At 38.1% G+C, this 14,531-nt stretch overlaps 1 protein-coding gene across 1 annotated transcript in view; it reads right to left on the bottom strand.

The window, feature by feature from the left end:
* COPB2 (coatomer protein complex, subunit beta 2 (beta prime)) overlaps nucleotides 1–14,531 on the bottom strand; it is a 33,160-nt gene that overhangs the window by 8,493 nt on the left and 10,136 nt on the right. The window contains exons 3-15 of the mRNA XM_010858209.1: nucleotides 13,573–13,659; nucleotides 13,243–13,369; nucleotides 11,888–12,036; nucleotides 9,929–10,075; nucleotides 8,885–8,984; nucleotides 8,083–8,225; nucleotides 7,639–7,838; nucleotides 6,198–6,308; nucleotides 4,113–4,201; nucleotides 3,914–4,020; nucleotides 2,492–2,635; nucleotides 1,487–1,617; nucleotides 1,022–1,229 (exon numbers count right to left, since the gene is read on the bottom strand). Of these exons, the coding sequence (XP_010856511.1) occupies nucleotides 1,022–1,229; nucleotides 1,487–1,617; nucleotides 2,492–2,635; nucleotides 3,914–4,020; nucleotides 4,113–4,201; nucleotides 6,198–6,308; nucleotides 7,639–7,838; nucleotides 8,083–8,225; nucleotides 8,885–8,984; nucleotides 9,929–10,075; nucleotides 11,888–12,036; nucleotides 13,243–13,369; nucleotides 13,573–13,659 (1,743 nt within the window). The remainder of the gene's footprint in view (nucleotides 1–1,021; nucleotides 1,230–1,486; nucleotides 1,618–2,491; nucleotides 2,636–3,913; nucleotides 4,021–4,112; nucleotides 4,202–6,197; nucleotides 6,309–7,638; nucleotides 7,839–8,082; nucleotides 8,226–8,884; nucleotides 8,985–9,928; nucleotides 10,076–11,887; nucleotides 12,037–13,242; nucleotides 13,370–13,572; nucleotides 13,660–14,531) is intronic.

Genomic DNA, 14,531 nt, shown 5'->3' with positions numbered 1-14,531 from the left:
TGTGGAAATAAATGCCAATAGTCAGCTAAAAGAATTAAGTGATTACCACTAGGGAGCGTAAATGAGAGAAGGGAGAGGGCTGTGTTCTCCTAAGCCTTCCAAAGCTTTTGTGCACATAACTTGGATTTTAAAGCAGCACTTTTCACAAGAGTCAGAAACAACTGAAATGTCCACCGACAGAGGACTAGATAAAGATGTGGTACACAGATACAATGGTATATTACACAGCCATAAATAGAATGAAATAATGCCAGTGGATCTAGAGATTATCATACTAAGTGAAGTAAGTCAGAAAGACAAAGACAAATATCACATAGTATCACTTATATGTGGCATTTAAAATATGGCACAAAACCTATTTAAGAAACAGAAACAGATTCATAGACACAGAGAACAGATTTGTGGTTGCCAAGGAGGGGAGAGGGACAGAGATGGACTAGGAGGGGGTTGGCAGGTGCAAACCATTTTGTACAGAATGGATAGACAACACCCTACTGTACAGCACAGAGAACTATACTCAATATTCTGTGATAAGCCACAATGGAAAAGATTATAAAAAAAGAATGTATATATGTGTATAACTGAGTCATATACAGCAGACAGGCACAACACTGTAAATCAACTATGTTTCAAGAATAAACAAACTCTGATTATAAAAACGCTACTTTAAGGAAAACGCTCATCACTAATGATAAATTTTATGTGTATTTTACAGAAAGAGAGAAGCTAGCTAGGATAGAGAAAAATACAGCATAGAAATGAAAACACTCATAGAATGGAAAAGAAGTCTAGAGAAAGGGAAGACTAATAAATCACCTTCAACATATAAAGGGGATATGAAGGACAATGAGAAAGGAGAAGGAAGCATATTAATAAGTGACCTAAATTTATAAGAGAAAGTCCACTGCCATAAGGAAACAATTACAGTGACAATAAAGAAAGAAAGTTCAAATTCATACAAACATTCTTTCAAATTGCTGGCTTTAAAAACACACATAAATAAACAAACAACCCCCCTTACCTGCTTTTCCAAGAAGTGTGCAACTCTGGTCCTCTGCTCTTTCGGGATGGTCGGGAGGACCTTATCGGCCATGCTGAAGTCCCTCCGCATGACGGCTGTCTGGTACTCCAGCACTGAAACCAGCAGGGAGTAGCTAACGATATTCAGTTCCTTATCCCCCAGATAAAGCCTGTTGTCTTTAGGAATATAGCCCAGGAGATACATTGTCCTGTAAGAGAAATGGAAACTAATTTAGAATTAAGCCCAGATCAGTACATACTCTCTCCCTCCCTTCTTCCCTCTGCTTCTTGCTCAAAATCTTTTCATTTGATTGATGCAGTTTTAGTTAGCAAATTGCCACCTATTAAAACCATAACACTGAAAAACCAGGCCTATCATTGTTACAAGCCAGCAACTGGTTTTATTTTTAAAGTATACTTTTAAATTTAGGATATTAAAAACAAAAGCAAAACGACAGTCAGCTACCTGTCCAAGTGGGCAATGGTGACTATTTCTCCTCCGACATAATAATTTAATCTGTTCACAGAACTTGTGTAAATGAAGCAATCGCCTACCCACAGCCCTGTTTTCACAATTTCCTGAATCTCACCAAGAACCTACAGAAAGAAAATGAAGCCTGTTATTATCTTATTCAACAACAAATAACAAACTTTCAATAACAAAAAACTGAATGTAATTAGGGGTGATGGATAGAAAAAGAGATGCAAAGAAAGAATCCTATTTCAAGAAAGAAAATCTTTCTTGGAACGGCTATCTTCTTTCTTCATTTAAGAACAGATTCCTGAATGAGCATCTATAAAGTCTTACTGTTGAGTTAAAGCTATAATCTAAGAAAGTGCTGATTGAAATTCCTAACATACATGAGACTGGCATAATAAGTATTTCACAAAATCTTCTAAGACACCTCTACCATGGATGATTTATCTTTATATTTGGAAGTTCATTTAATTTATTTTTTTAAAGATAATTATAGACTCTTTCAATTTATTTTTTAAATGGAGGAAAATTGCTTTACAATATTGTATTGGTTTTTGCAGTACAACAAAGTGAATCAGCCATAATTAATATATATATCTTCTCCCTCTTGAGCTTCCATCCCTTCCTCACCAAGTTCCACCCCTCTAAGTCATCAGAGAGTACCAGGATAGGCTCCCTCTGCTTGAAAACCCATTTTAAATAACTCTAACTAAACTGTCTTAGGACCGTAACAACTTCTAACTTCCTTACTGAAAAACTGTCAAAGCTGGTCTAAAGATTTCCTATAATCAAAGCACAAATCTCTTTTAACAAATACTTTCAGACCCTGATCTTTGAGCCAAGACTTTAATTTCCACATTTTACCATAACTCCTTAAGTGTTTATTAAGTTTTCCCAAACCTAATTTACAATAAAATGTTACACTGAGTGAAGTTCAGCTGTAAGTACATAATTCGTTTAAAAACAAAGCTAAAGTTTCACTGATGCAATTACCTCAAAACCATCTTCAATGCCATCTTCAGTAACTCCTTCATGTGTTTCCTGTGCAGCCAAGACTTTTTCTGACAGATATTTAAGGATAAAAAATGACTCCTCAGTTGCAATACAGACTAGCTCTCCAGAGTCAGACCAGAAAATCTGTGACACGACAAACAAAAACACAGATAAATGATTTTGGAGTCTATGTGAATGTGACAAACTGCATATGCTGTTTCCTACAAGATTTATCTTCTTACATTAGAATAAAAAGTAAGCACTTAATCTGATACACACACACACACACACACACACTTGGGAGGTTGGACAGGGTGCTGCTATTTTATTTACAGAAATGGAAAGCCCTAGGGAGGCAGGAAGGAGCGCTGGCAGTAAGTGCTGGCAGTAAGTGAGATTCAGACGAGTACAGACTATTTCTAGCTGCTCTACAACAGTGTCTCTCCCTCCCCCCACCCCCATTATGACCCCCACACCAAACCTTTTTTAGGCATTTTTTTCCCACTTTCCTTTATGAAGTTTTAATATCACAGATACTACACATCTGAAAGTGAAAGTTGCTCAGTCGTGTCCGACTCTTTGCGGCCCCATGGACAGTAGCCTACCAGGCTCCTCTGTCCCTGGAATTCTCCAGGCAAGAATACTGAAGTGGGTAGCCGTTCCCTTCTCCAGGGGATCTTTCCAACTCAGGGATCAAACTCAGGTCTCCTACGTTGCAGGCAGATTCTTTACCAACTGAGCCACCCAGGACGCCCACTATCCATCTATACATTATGTAATACATAAACATACACACAGTATACAAACACATAACATGTATGAACATATGAACATCTATGTTTTATAGATAAAATAGAGTACTTTTTCTCATCAATTGGTTTCAGGAACCGATGTCTGCCCCCTTGAGGATGATGCCTCCCTTGCTGAGACAATGCAGACACTAGCAATCAGAACCAGGACCCTGGGAGATATCTGTCTCCAGAGATAACTTCCTGACAATGAAAGCTCTCAAAGAAGCAGGCAGATCTAAAGGTAGAAAACCATCACTGGTGAACGGCCACCTAAAGTTTAAACAGCCGTTATCAGATAACGTAGGCAAAGGCTTTCTGAACTGAGTGGGAGACTTGCAGGTCTTGCCACGTGAAGAACTCATTGACTTTTCGTCTTCAAAGCATTAAAGCCATTTAAAATACGACTAGCACTTGGCATTTGTACAACTCTTTATACTTTTCAAAAAGCCCAACATCTACTACCTTATTCAAATACCCCAATCCTCCTTTTAAAAGCAATCCCGAGGTAAATGGCCCCATGTCCATCACAATGGGACAGGGACAGCAGGGTACCAGGGTATTTCTTGGCCTCAGGGACCCAGAGTTTGTCACAAAGAGGTACATTCCAAAAACAGCAAAGACGGAAGCTCACGTGTTTGGGTTGAATTTCAATTCTGCGTATGAGTTCCGTATTTTCCCAGTCATAGAAAGCTAAACCATTTACAGACCTGACTCCCAGTAAGAAGCCTCCATAGATACCTACAAAGAACAACAAAATATTTTCAGATCTTTAGATGTTTTTGAGGCATTACAAAGTTTCTAAAATTGTATCATATATAAACAGCACTTACTTTCAGCTCCAAAGTCTGGTTTAAATGATTTTTTTTCCTTAAAGTTCTTAAATATCTTTACAACACTGTTGCTCTCTCTTATTGCATACCTAGGGGGAAAAGGAAAGCAATTATAGCCTATTACATATATACTACACTGTAATTCCACCAAATATTACAAGTATCTTCAAATGTATTTAAGTAGTGAATTACACAAAAATATAAAATTAATATCTGAAGATTCACTAATATATTTTTTTCCTAAGAGATCAGTGAACTGCTTACAGTTGGACAAATAATGAACAGGCTTCACAATGTCTATTACACAAATTACTAGGGCTTACAAACCATTTTAAAAGATCCAAATGTCCTTCAACAGGTGAATGAGTAAACCAACTGTGGTCTATGCATACAATGGAATACTACTCTGCCAAAAAGGGAACCAGTTATTGATCCATGCAACCGTAAGTTGCTGTTTAGTCGCTCAGTCGTGTTTGACTCTTTGCAACCCCAGACTGTAGCCTGCCAGGCTCCTCTGTCCATGGGATTCCACAGGCAAAAATACTGGAGTGGGTAGCCATTTCCTTCTCCAGGGGATATTCCCAGATAAGAGATCAAACCTGCACATATCCTGCATCGCAGGCAGATTCGTTATCACTGAGCAATCCGGGAAGCCCATGTAATAACATGGATGCAGCTCAAATACATTATGCTGAGCAAAACAAGCCAGACGACAAGTATATACCGCACAACTCCACTGATGAAATCCTAAAGAAGACAAATCTAATCTAGTGGGGAACAAGGGTGGGGTGCTGCCTATAAGAGAAACAAGGGGATTGTTTTTGAGGTGACAGAAATGTTGACTGTGCTGGTGGTTACAGGTTACATCCATGTGTCCAAATTCGCTGAAAGATACACTTAAAACAGTGCCTTTTATTTTGTATAAATTATTCCTCAATAAAAAGTAACTTAAAAAAACAAAAACTTTTATAAGTGGCTCACTAGGTCAGTCATGCTTAGCAACAACTTATAAATTGTGTATACTCTGGCTTCTCTCTTGGAAGGGGGCTATGGCTGGATATTCAAGAGTATTATGAGAAAGGGATGGAATAAGTACTTTGCTCCAATAGGAAAGATGCTGAACAGGGAGGGCCTGGGCTGGATAAACCTGAAAAGAGGGAACTATCAAAACAGAGGGAGACGTGTGCTGAGAGAGGTATGGCAAGTCACAAACCATAACCGTGCTCACGGTAACAAAGTACTTTTTAGTATATGGAACTGTGCATAAATGAGTTTATTTAGGAAACTGATGAAAAGATCTTACCTCTCAGGGACCTTTTTGTTAAAAACTAAAAAGCATGCATCTTACTGAGCAATGCTGAGGCCTAAGTTGCCCACTGTTGGCAGAAGAGGCAACACAAAATACGGAGAAAACAAAACCAAGAAAACTATGAAGATGTAACTCAGTGTGTAGTCTGGAAAAAACCAAAACCCCCATGTTTATTACATGCACCAAACAGGAATCAAAAAGGAACCAGTCAGTAAATATCTAGTATAATATTGAGAGGTAGATTTTTTTCTGTTTTTAATGAGACAATTTTATGAACATTTTGAATTCAGACAGAATTTAAGAATGGGAGATAAGTAACATCATCATTTCTGTGATGTTTTATCACAGATTCATTAAGTTTTTATCATGATTACATTAGAATCTAGTATCTCTCCAAGTGGTTCAGATGAGGGCAGCAGCAGCAGCTCAGGATGCAGGTTCTGAGGGGGGAGGTGGGACCTACCAAGGTCTTTATCTGAGGGACTACTCTGCCTTCAGCCCTGCCATGGGCTCCACCAAGGAAAAATAGGTGTTGGGTCCCCAGTTTATTATTGGGTCAGATTGAGTGAGCCAGCTCAAAACCGAGTGTAAAATGTTAAATGCAGCTCATGCTGCATATTTGCCCCTGACTAATCCTCCAACACAGGTCTGGTGAGAACTGGTCTTCAACATGGAGAAGCACAGCCTACTGAGCCTTGCAGACCTCTTCAATACAGCTGCATACAGAATGCCCACTGGTTATCAGGGGCAGCTGATATGACACAGACAAAACTTACTCTGAAGAGTCGTGGGCCCACGCGAACTCCTGGGCAGACCCAAAGCTCTTGTTCCTCAGTGCCATTGCCGTGTAGATGATGTACTCGCCGTCACCACACACCACAACAAACCTACAAGTTAGAAAAGCCAGGGTGGGGAGAAGTACAGAGGACCAATGACATGCAGAAGTTAAGAAACAATGATTTATCTTGTTTCTAATATGGTGAAATATTTCTAATAACAAATGTTAGTTCAGTTGACTGTTACAAATGAACCTAATATCTTTTAAAGTTATATATTTCTTGGAATACAGAGCTAGACAAAAATACTACACCTAACAAATCAAAAGCAGATTATGAAGATGGGGTTACTGCCGAAAATATTATTGCAATGGCCTCTCTTACAAACAAAGGGTCAGGAAGATAAGAAAGGCTGGAGACGTATAGGAGAGGACTCCAATAATTCAACTAGCATTTGTTGAGTACTCAGATACCTGGCATTTTGCTCATTACATCTACACAATAAGAAGGCATGACCTTCTTGCAAGGCTACCATCACTTTAAAGCTGATCATTCAAATAAATGAAAATATCTTACCCCACTTTTCAATGACTGTTAAATTTATGATATTTGTAATAAACAGGGTATTTTTAACATTTGATAAGAAAAAAAGAATGTTGCATGGTCAAAACTTTCTCAACAGACATATTGGCTGTTATTAGACTGCCAAAGGTGAAATGTAAAACTTAAGCAAAAATTGTTTTATGATATTAAGGGGAAAATATGTAATGTGTTCTTATTCTTCATAAGAAAACTTTATTGCAAGTAATTATGGAGACCATTTACTGAACAAGGCAGCATACTTGGTTTATATACTTGGTCTTTTTTAATACTCAGGACAGCATTATAAAATGCTCAGATCTACTTTAAAATAATTTTTAAAGCTTACACGTTTAAACTCATTGTATGAGAAACAAGATGTTCAGTGCTTTACAAATCTTAAGGGAGAAACAAAGCTGATGGTACAAATTACAGAGAAGAAGCAGAATTATTACCTTTCCCAAAACTTTTTCAAAAGACAAAGACCTCACAACTCTTCTTAAGAGCAATGAGTCAGCAAATATGTAGAGAGCACCTACTAAGTCTTGGGTAAAACAGGATTCTTGCCCTTGAAGGAGCATAAGGACATGTCATACGGACGCATACCAACACATATGAAATAGAGTCAACACAAACTATTTCACTGTTCAAAACTGTGTAGTGGGAAAGGCCAGGAAGGCAATTATGCTTCACTGTGCATGCAGACAAGATCAACAGGCCTGGCTGCCTGCCACTGTGTTGAGGACTGTGAGGCAGGGCAAAAGCTCCATGAGGAATGCGCATCACAGGCAGGGCTGCGAGACAAGCTGTGGATATGCAAACACACACAGAGGTCCAGAGGGAGATTCTGGTGGTAGCTTACCGCCCGTTAGGATTGTGCTGAATAGTCTGAGGGTATATTTCACAACTGCCCATATCTTTTACTGCCAGTGGCAGTCTTTCTCCATCTTTAATTTCAGCATCTCCCATTGCTTTTAGGTTGGCCTGCTGGACTTCTGAATGTTTGGCCCAGATTATCTTTCCATTGGCATCCATGGACATGGCAGGTTCCTCCCGACCAAGCTGGAGGAATGACAAATGACTTTTAGCCACAAAAAGGAGAACAAATGAAACTACAACAAAATAAACATTTTCTATTTTCATTTAATGGAGGGCTCCTTTCTTCCACTTAACTCTCCTCGCCAGTACCTAATCTCTTTTAAGTACATAGCTCAATGACAGAGTGCCAGTTTAACAAAGCTGGTGACTTAGAAGAAAACTGCTCCCCCTGTATACCCTATTCAGAGACGGTGCAATGAGAGATTACCTTAACAATGATGCTCCCTTCATCATAGCCCAAAGCAACGTTATTGGACCCTCGCAGGCTGGCCACACACCATACTCTCTCCATTCCATAATTCAAAGTACTCTCAAGGCGATAGGTGCTTGAATGCCAAATACGCACAGTTCCTGAAAAAACAATGTGAATCAGCCATTTGACTTGAATACCCAAAAGTGAACTGTCAGGTGGACCAGCCACGTGGAAGTCTTTATATTCAAACACAACACACTTCCTGGAAGCTTCATTTTTGATCTGTAGTCTGTGACTTTATAGAGCAACATAAACATATAATAGAAAGTACATAACAAGCTAAAACAAAGAAATGTCATTTTTATGTGTGAAATAATGACAGGATTCCTGGGTACAGTGCCTACTACATGCCAGATGCTTTCTATGTTATTTCTCCACATCCTTGCACTATGATCCTATGAGGCAGATATATCTATTCCCATTTCATAATGTATCTAAACCACACATCTATGAAGTGGCAGAGCCTGAATCTGATCCCAGGATTTCAGACTCCAAAGCACAAGCTTTTTCCGTCTTCCCCTAGCACTTCTAGGTGTCCTCTTATGTACCTAACAGAGTAAAAACACATCAGAATCATGATGATGATAATGATAGTAACAATGTCCTTGTACTCTACTATAGCTTAAGTAATCTACTCTATTAAAAAATAGCAAAATCTTTTGAAACTTCCAACGAAAGTGTAGGGCACTAAGCTGGCTTACGTATCCACTCAGCAATGAATGATAAGCATAGGAATAAATATACATTTCTAACTTACCATCTTCTGAACCTGTGATGATAATGGGCAGCTCAGGATGAAAACTGGCACAAGACACATTTTGGGCATGTCCCTCCAGTGTCTGTACACAAGTTTTATTCTATAGTCAATACACAGAAAACACTCTTATTAGTGGAAAACAATAACTCATCCTTAATTTTCCCCGAGCACAGATACACAATCAATGATAATGGTCATAAAAATCTAAACAGTATTCAATACAGAGATTTTTTAAAGAGAATCATCTTATTGTGTACATGTTTTCTCATTATTTGATAGTACAGGCAAAAGTAACTATCATATTTAAAGAAGAAAACATACACACACACACACCCTGAAAGAGCTGGTTTTCATCTAAGTATCAGTGCCCCCATTTCCTAAGATGTCTTTAATGTTTTTATCCTGCATTTAAACACAGATTTGAGTATCTCACGATAAGTGGTTTTCTAGGCCTCATTTTATTAACTATTCGTGGTTATTTTGATGTGCTGCTAAGTCGCTTCAGTCATGTCTGACTCTGTGCGACCCCATAGATGGCAGCCCACAAGGCTCCCCTGTCCCTGGGATTCTCCAGGCAAGAACACTGGAGTGGGTGAGAAACAAAAAAATTAAAATTTAAAATCTTGGAGATAAAAAGTGTAGAAACAAGAGTTCATAATCAGGTTTACAAGAGTTTATGTGGCAAAATGATAGCACTATTGTGATGTCTGACATTGGTCACTAGTGTGCTAGTTTTGAAATACAAATGGAAGTCTGCCAATGAGGATACTAAAGGATATAAGAATTCATTTTAATTAAAACCTTGAAATTTCTCATTTCTAGTAGTAAATGAAAAATGAACATGATGGCATTTTATTTTTAAACTCTTAATAAGCATTTGTTGTTATTTTCATGGGGAATTCTGAGACCACAGTTTAGGTGCAATTCCTGATGCCTTATTATTATGCTCAAAACAGAGTTCAACAACCCAAGTTTGAACTGTCCTGTAAGAAACAGTGAGACGTACATCTAACATAAGGCAAGTAAGCTATGAAAAAACTGTACCTGATAGTCCCATATTTTCACAAGACGGTCATCTGCTCCTGAGATGAGGTATGGCTTGTCACCACCACTGTAGTAATCAATGCAATTCACACCTTTCTCATGTCCCTCCAGAGTGAAGTTTGGGGACGATGAGCCCAGCTGCCACACCTTCAGAGAGCAACAGCATCTGCCAGTCAACATGGGGCCTTCATTTCAGAAGGCAGCTCCACCACACCCCTGACAGGTCACAGAAATGCCAAAGCCCAGCAGAGAAGCTGAAGAATGCTCAGTTTTTCACCCACGTGTTTGGGTTCTTTCTCACTTTACTTGAATTTCCAGAGGGCAGAATCACTACGGCATTCTCTGAAATGCCAAATTCCAGGCTTTATCCTTAGAGATTATGATTCAGTGGAACTACAATGAAATTCAGGAATCTAGATTTTCAACAGACACCCCAGGTGTCTTGACTTTGAGAAACACTACTGTAAGGGTAGGAAATGATGTTATGAGAGAGTTATTAGTAACACAAAGCTAATGAAAATGGACTTAGTGAGATGTATTAAAAGGAAAAAAATTACTGCTTTAATCAAAAAATTTCAAGTATGAAAAAGCAGTCAAATATTACTACAGCACTGCTATTGAGCTTTATCTTTACAAATATTTATTTTGTATGACCACTTCATGGGAGGCCCCGTGGGGAGTACAAAGATATGTAAACAAACTTTACTAGGGCCAAAGGTAAGACAATTTTGTCCTCAAGTTATATCGAATTTAGTGAAGAAAGTTTGAAACTAATTACAAAGTTTTCAACCTATGTCAAAAACAAGGATAATTTAGTAAAAGAAAAATGATAATAAAGTAATTCAAAGCCCTAAGATATTCAACATGTACTATTTAATAATAAGTTGTCAAACAGAAGACAACAGTTTATATAAGTTAGAGGAAAACTAATAAAAATGTTACATAGATGTAAGCCTGTTCATGTAAGCGAAGTTAAATCTATGCATATGGAAATATTTTAAATACTACAGTGGGAAAAGGAAAATATGTGCACTCACTGCAACATGCATCTAATACAGACAGGGCACTGTGCTGCTTGCCAATGTGTGTCTGCTTGTGGGAGAAGGGTAACATACGGTTCCTGCCCCAAACATCAACATTTCAGGAATAAAGATTTCCCATTATTATTCAGCAGGAAGGCCATAAGAGGCCAAAAAGAATGGAAGGAATGGGATGAGAATGGCTCTGTCTAGGGGTGAAATGGATGTCTGAAGGGAGCTTCTCAGAGTAAATAACTGCTAAGCCTTGAAAGATGAGTAATTCTCCAGAGGAAAGAAATCAAAAAGGGAGAATAAAGAATACTGTAGTCAGAGGGACCAGCTGAATGAGGTAAGGTTCCGTGAACATTCATGGCTTCTTGAGAAAATGGTGAGGAGACCAGGTTTACAGGACATAACTCCTAACATTAGCTAAGGTTGGTCTTGCAAACCCTTGTATTCCACACCAAGGCATCTGGACTTTACCCTTAGATTGGGAACTGACAAGACGGAACCCATGTTTTAGAAAGATAACTGGCAGTGGTATGGAGAAATAGAGTAAGAAAAAGAGAATGGAGGCAAATGAAATAGATTAATAATCAGCAGAAGGAAACAGCAAATACACTAACAAAGAGGAAAACAGTGACCTAGAGAAGACACAGGCATTTTCTTATTCTGGGTTTGCAGAGGTTTAAAACTCTTACAATATACTGCTTCCACATGGAGAAACACCCCTCCATTAAGAGCACTGAGTTGCCACACCATTTTTCTAAACAGAATATGCCCTTCTGAATCAAAATAAGAAGTCCTATTTTGCTTCAAAATGAGCTTTTGAGGGAAACTTCTAAGATAGGAATAACTTTCTGGGAAGACAGCAGTAAAATACCTAACACAATTATATCTCACCAACAAGCATAACTGACACAAACAATGGGCATCTTACCTTGATTGTCCTGTCCAAAGAAGCACTAGCAAACTGGTTGTTATCTTTAGGGTTGATCACAATCTGCATTACATAATGGGTGTGTCCTTCAAACACTTGTGAGCAAGACCATTTTTTATCCCAGTCCCAGAGTTTAATAAGCATGTCATCTAGACCAAAAGAAAGTCTCCACTTAGTTGCAATATCTATTTCTTTCATTCAGAACTAAGGTGCAGAATCTCTGTGCCTTTTTAAGGAAGAAAATCTAACACAAATCATATATTCCATGACTTACAGACACCGAATCAGAATTGAACAGATTTTTTCAAAATGCTTATTCTAAGAATAATTTTAACTTTCTGAAGAATGGAGATAAAAGAGATTACTAATAGCAAATATACAATTTTCATGGAAAAAATTTAAAATAGACTCAATGGGTTTTACAGAATGATAAAAGAGTAACAAGTTTAATTATAGTCTAAGTATGACTGAATAATGATGACAATGACTATTTCAGAAACAAGCATTTCTCTTTTAATCAGTTCAGTTGCTTAGTCATGTCTGACTCTTTTCGACCCCATGGACTGCAGCACGCCAGGCTTCAACTGGTTAAAAAAAGTTCTGAAATACTTCTCAATTTCTAACTTAAAAATGTTTCAAAGAGCTATTACCAATTTAGTGCAACTTGTTTTACTGCTACTGCTAAATCACTTCAGTTGTGTCTGACTCTGTGTGACCCCATAGACAGCAGCCCACCAGGCTCCCCCGTCCCTGGGATTCTCCAGGCAAGAACACTGGAGTGGGGTGCCATTTCCTTCTCCAATGCATGAAAGTGAAAAGTGAAAGTGAAGTCACTCAGTCGTGTCCGACTCTTAGCGACCCCATGGACTGCAGCCTACCAGGCTCCTCCATCCATGGGATTTTCCAAGCAAGAGTACTGGAGTGGGGTGCCATTGCCTTCTCCGGCAACTTGTTTTAACTGCCTTCCAAAAAGCTCCACTGCTTTATACATAATACCAAGGTGCAAACTAGTCTGAATATAAAGATAAAACTGACTAGAGTATATGGCAATCTGCCAAAAACTCACTCACTCAGCAGGTAAATTAGCTTTCTGTTCAGCAGATGTTCCACATCTAGACCTTCAGGTCTTCCCTGACAGGAATCAGAGCAACTGCTACACAAATCCTAAGTAGAGCTGACATTCATTAAAATACAAAAGCAAGCAGCACTGATAGCATGTTAATGGATTTAAATAGTTTAAAGGCTGCTTGAAATCAGAACTCTACTTGTAACAGCAGTAAATGAATTGCATGTCTCACTAAATGAAAATGAATTACTCAAAGAGACCTACATGACCAATAGCGGTCATCTCTTACCACTGCTGGTTAGAATGAAAGGCTGGGTTGGATGAACAGCAATACAGCGAATGTAGTCTGAATGTGCCTCAAACATATGAACTCTCTCCAGAGTGTTGTAATTGAATACTCTAATCTGCATGTCATCCTAGAAATGAAAATTTAAAAACCATCATTACTCTTATGAAGTAAACTGCACAAAAAAATATACTATAGGCTCAAGGTATAAAGTTCAGGCTTCAAAACATTGCACTAATTAACAAAAGAAAGCAAGAATCAAAATTCTGCAACTCATTTAGGTAATCACTGACCAATTCAGAAATGGGATTAGAAATTCATATGCTTACTTACCGCTCCTGTTACAACCCAATTCTTCCTTGCAACAAACTTTGCAGCTCGGACAGGAAGATCACATACTTCAAATGTTTTCACCAGTGTCTTAAAAATGTAACAAGAACATACCACTTTGAGTTATGAAAAAACAACTGAAAAATCTTTTCTGTTATATTTAAAACATCCAATTATTTAGATCACTTCTAATCTTAAAAATATTCTCTAGCTAAAATATAAAAGCAGTCGAATGGAAAACATTGACCAATCATCTTTTCTTAAACAGATTCAAACCTAAAATACTTATAAAAGAAAAAAGAAAGCAAATATCCACAAGATGAATCTCCCCATCCTCTGTGCTCCAGTCCTTCCCTACTTCTCTAGCCCCATCCTTAGCTACTCTCAGCCTTACCTTTGCTCCCATTCCCTCCACCTGAAAACCCACCCAAAGAACCTTATACTCCACTTTTACAACATAGCACTTTCATAATTACATGCTTAATGTCAGTCTTTCCTGCTAAGCCCCCTGAGGGTGGGAATCTTGTTCACCACTGTATACCTAGAGCCTAAGAACAGCGGATGAAAAACAACCCATGTGTAATAAGTATTTATTGAATGAATTAGCTCTTAGTTTTGTTCTTTTAAAAATTAAACCCATAAATTCATAAAATAAACTTATAAACAATATACAATTCTTTTGTATACTTCAGCAATATACTTCCATACAGAAGCTGTTTCTTTTTAGTGATGAACTAAGTGATTTCTAATTCCTCACAGTGATTAAGATGTCCTTTAAAGCTGCTCAGAATAGAATTATATACACAGGATAGAAAGCTGCTCAGAAAAGAATGATATACACAGGATAAAGGTGGAAAACTAGAAGACCGTGCCAGAAAGAACAACAACGAATGCATTTCTTTGTCCTCCCACTTTGATACTTTGTTCTCTAAAATTCTGAAAGTCAAACTACCCCTTTTAAA

This window comes from Bison bison, unplaced genomic scaffold, assembly GCF_000754665.1.
Source record: "Bison bison bison isolate TAMUID 2011002044 unplaced genomic scaffold, Bison_UMD1.0 scf7180017864384, whole genome shotgun sequence".
NCBI lineage: Eukaryota > Metazoa > Chordata > Mammalia > Artiodactyla > Bovidae > Bison > Bison bison.
This window is presented reverse-complemented; position numbering and strand designations above follow the sequence as displayed.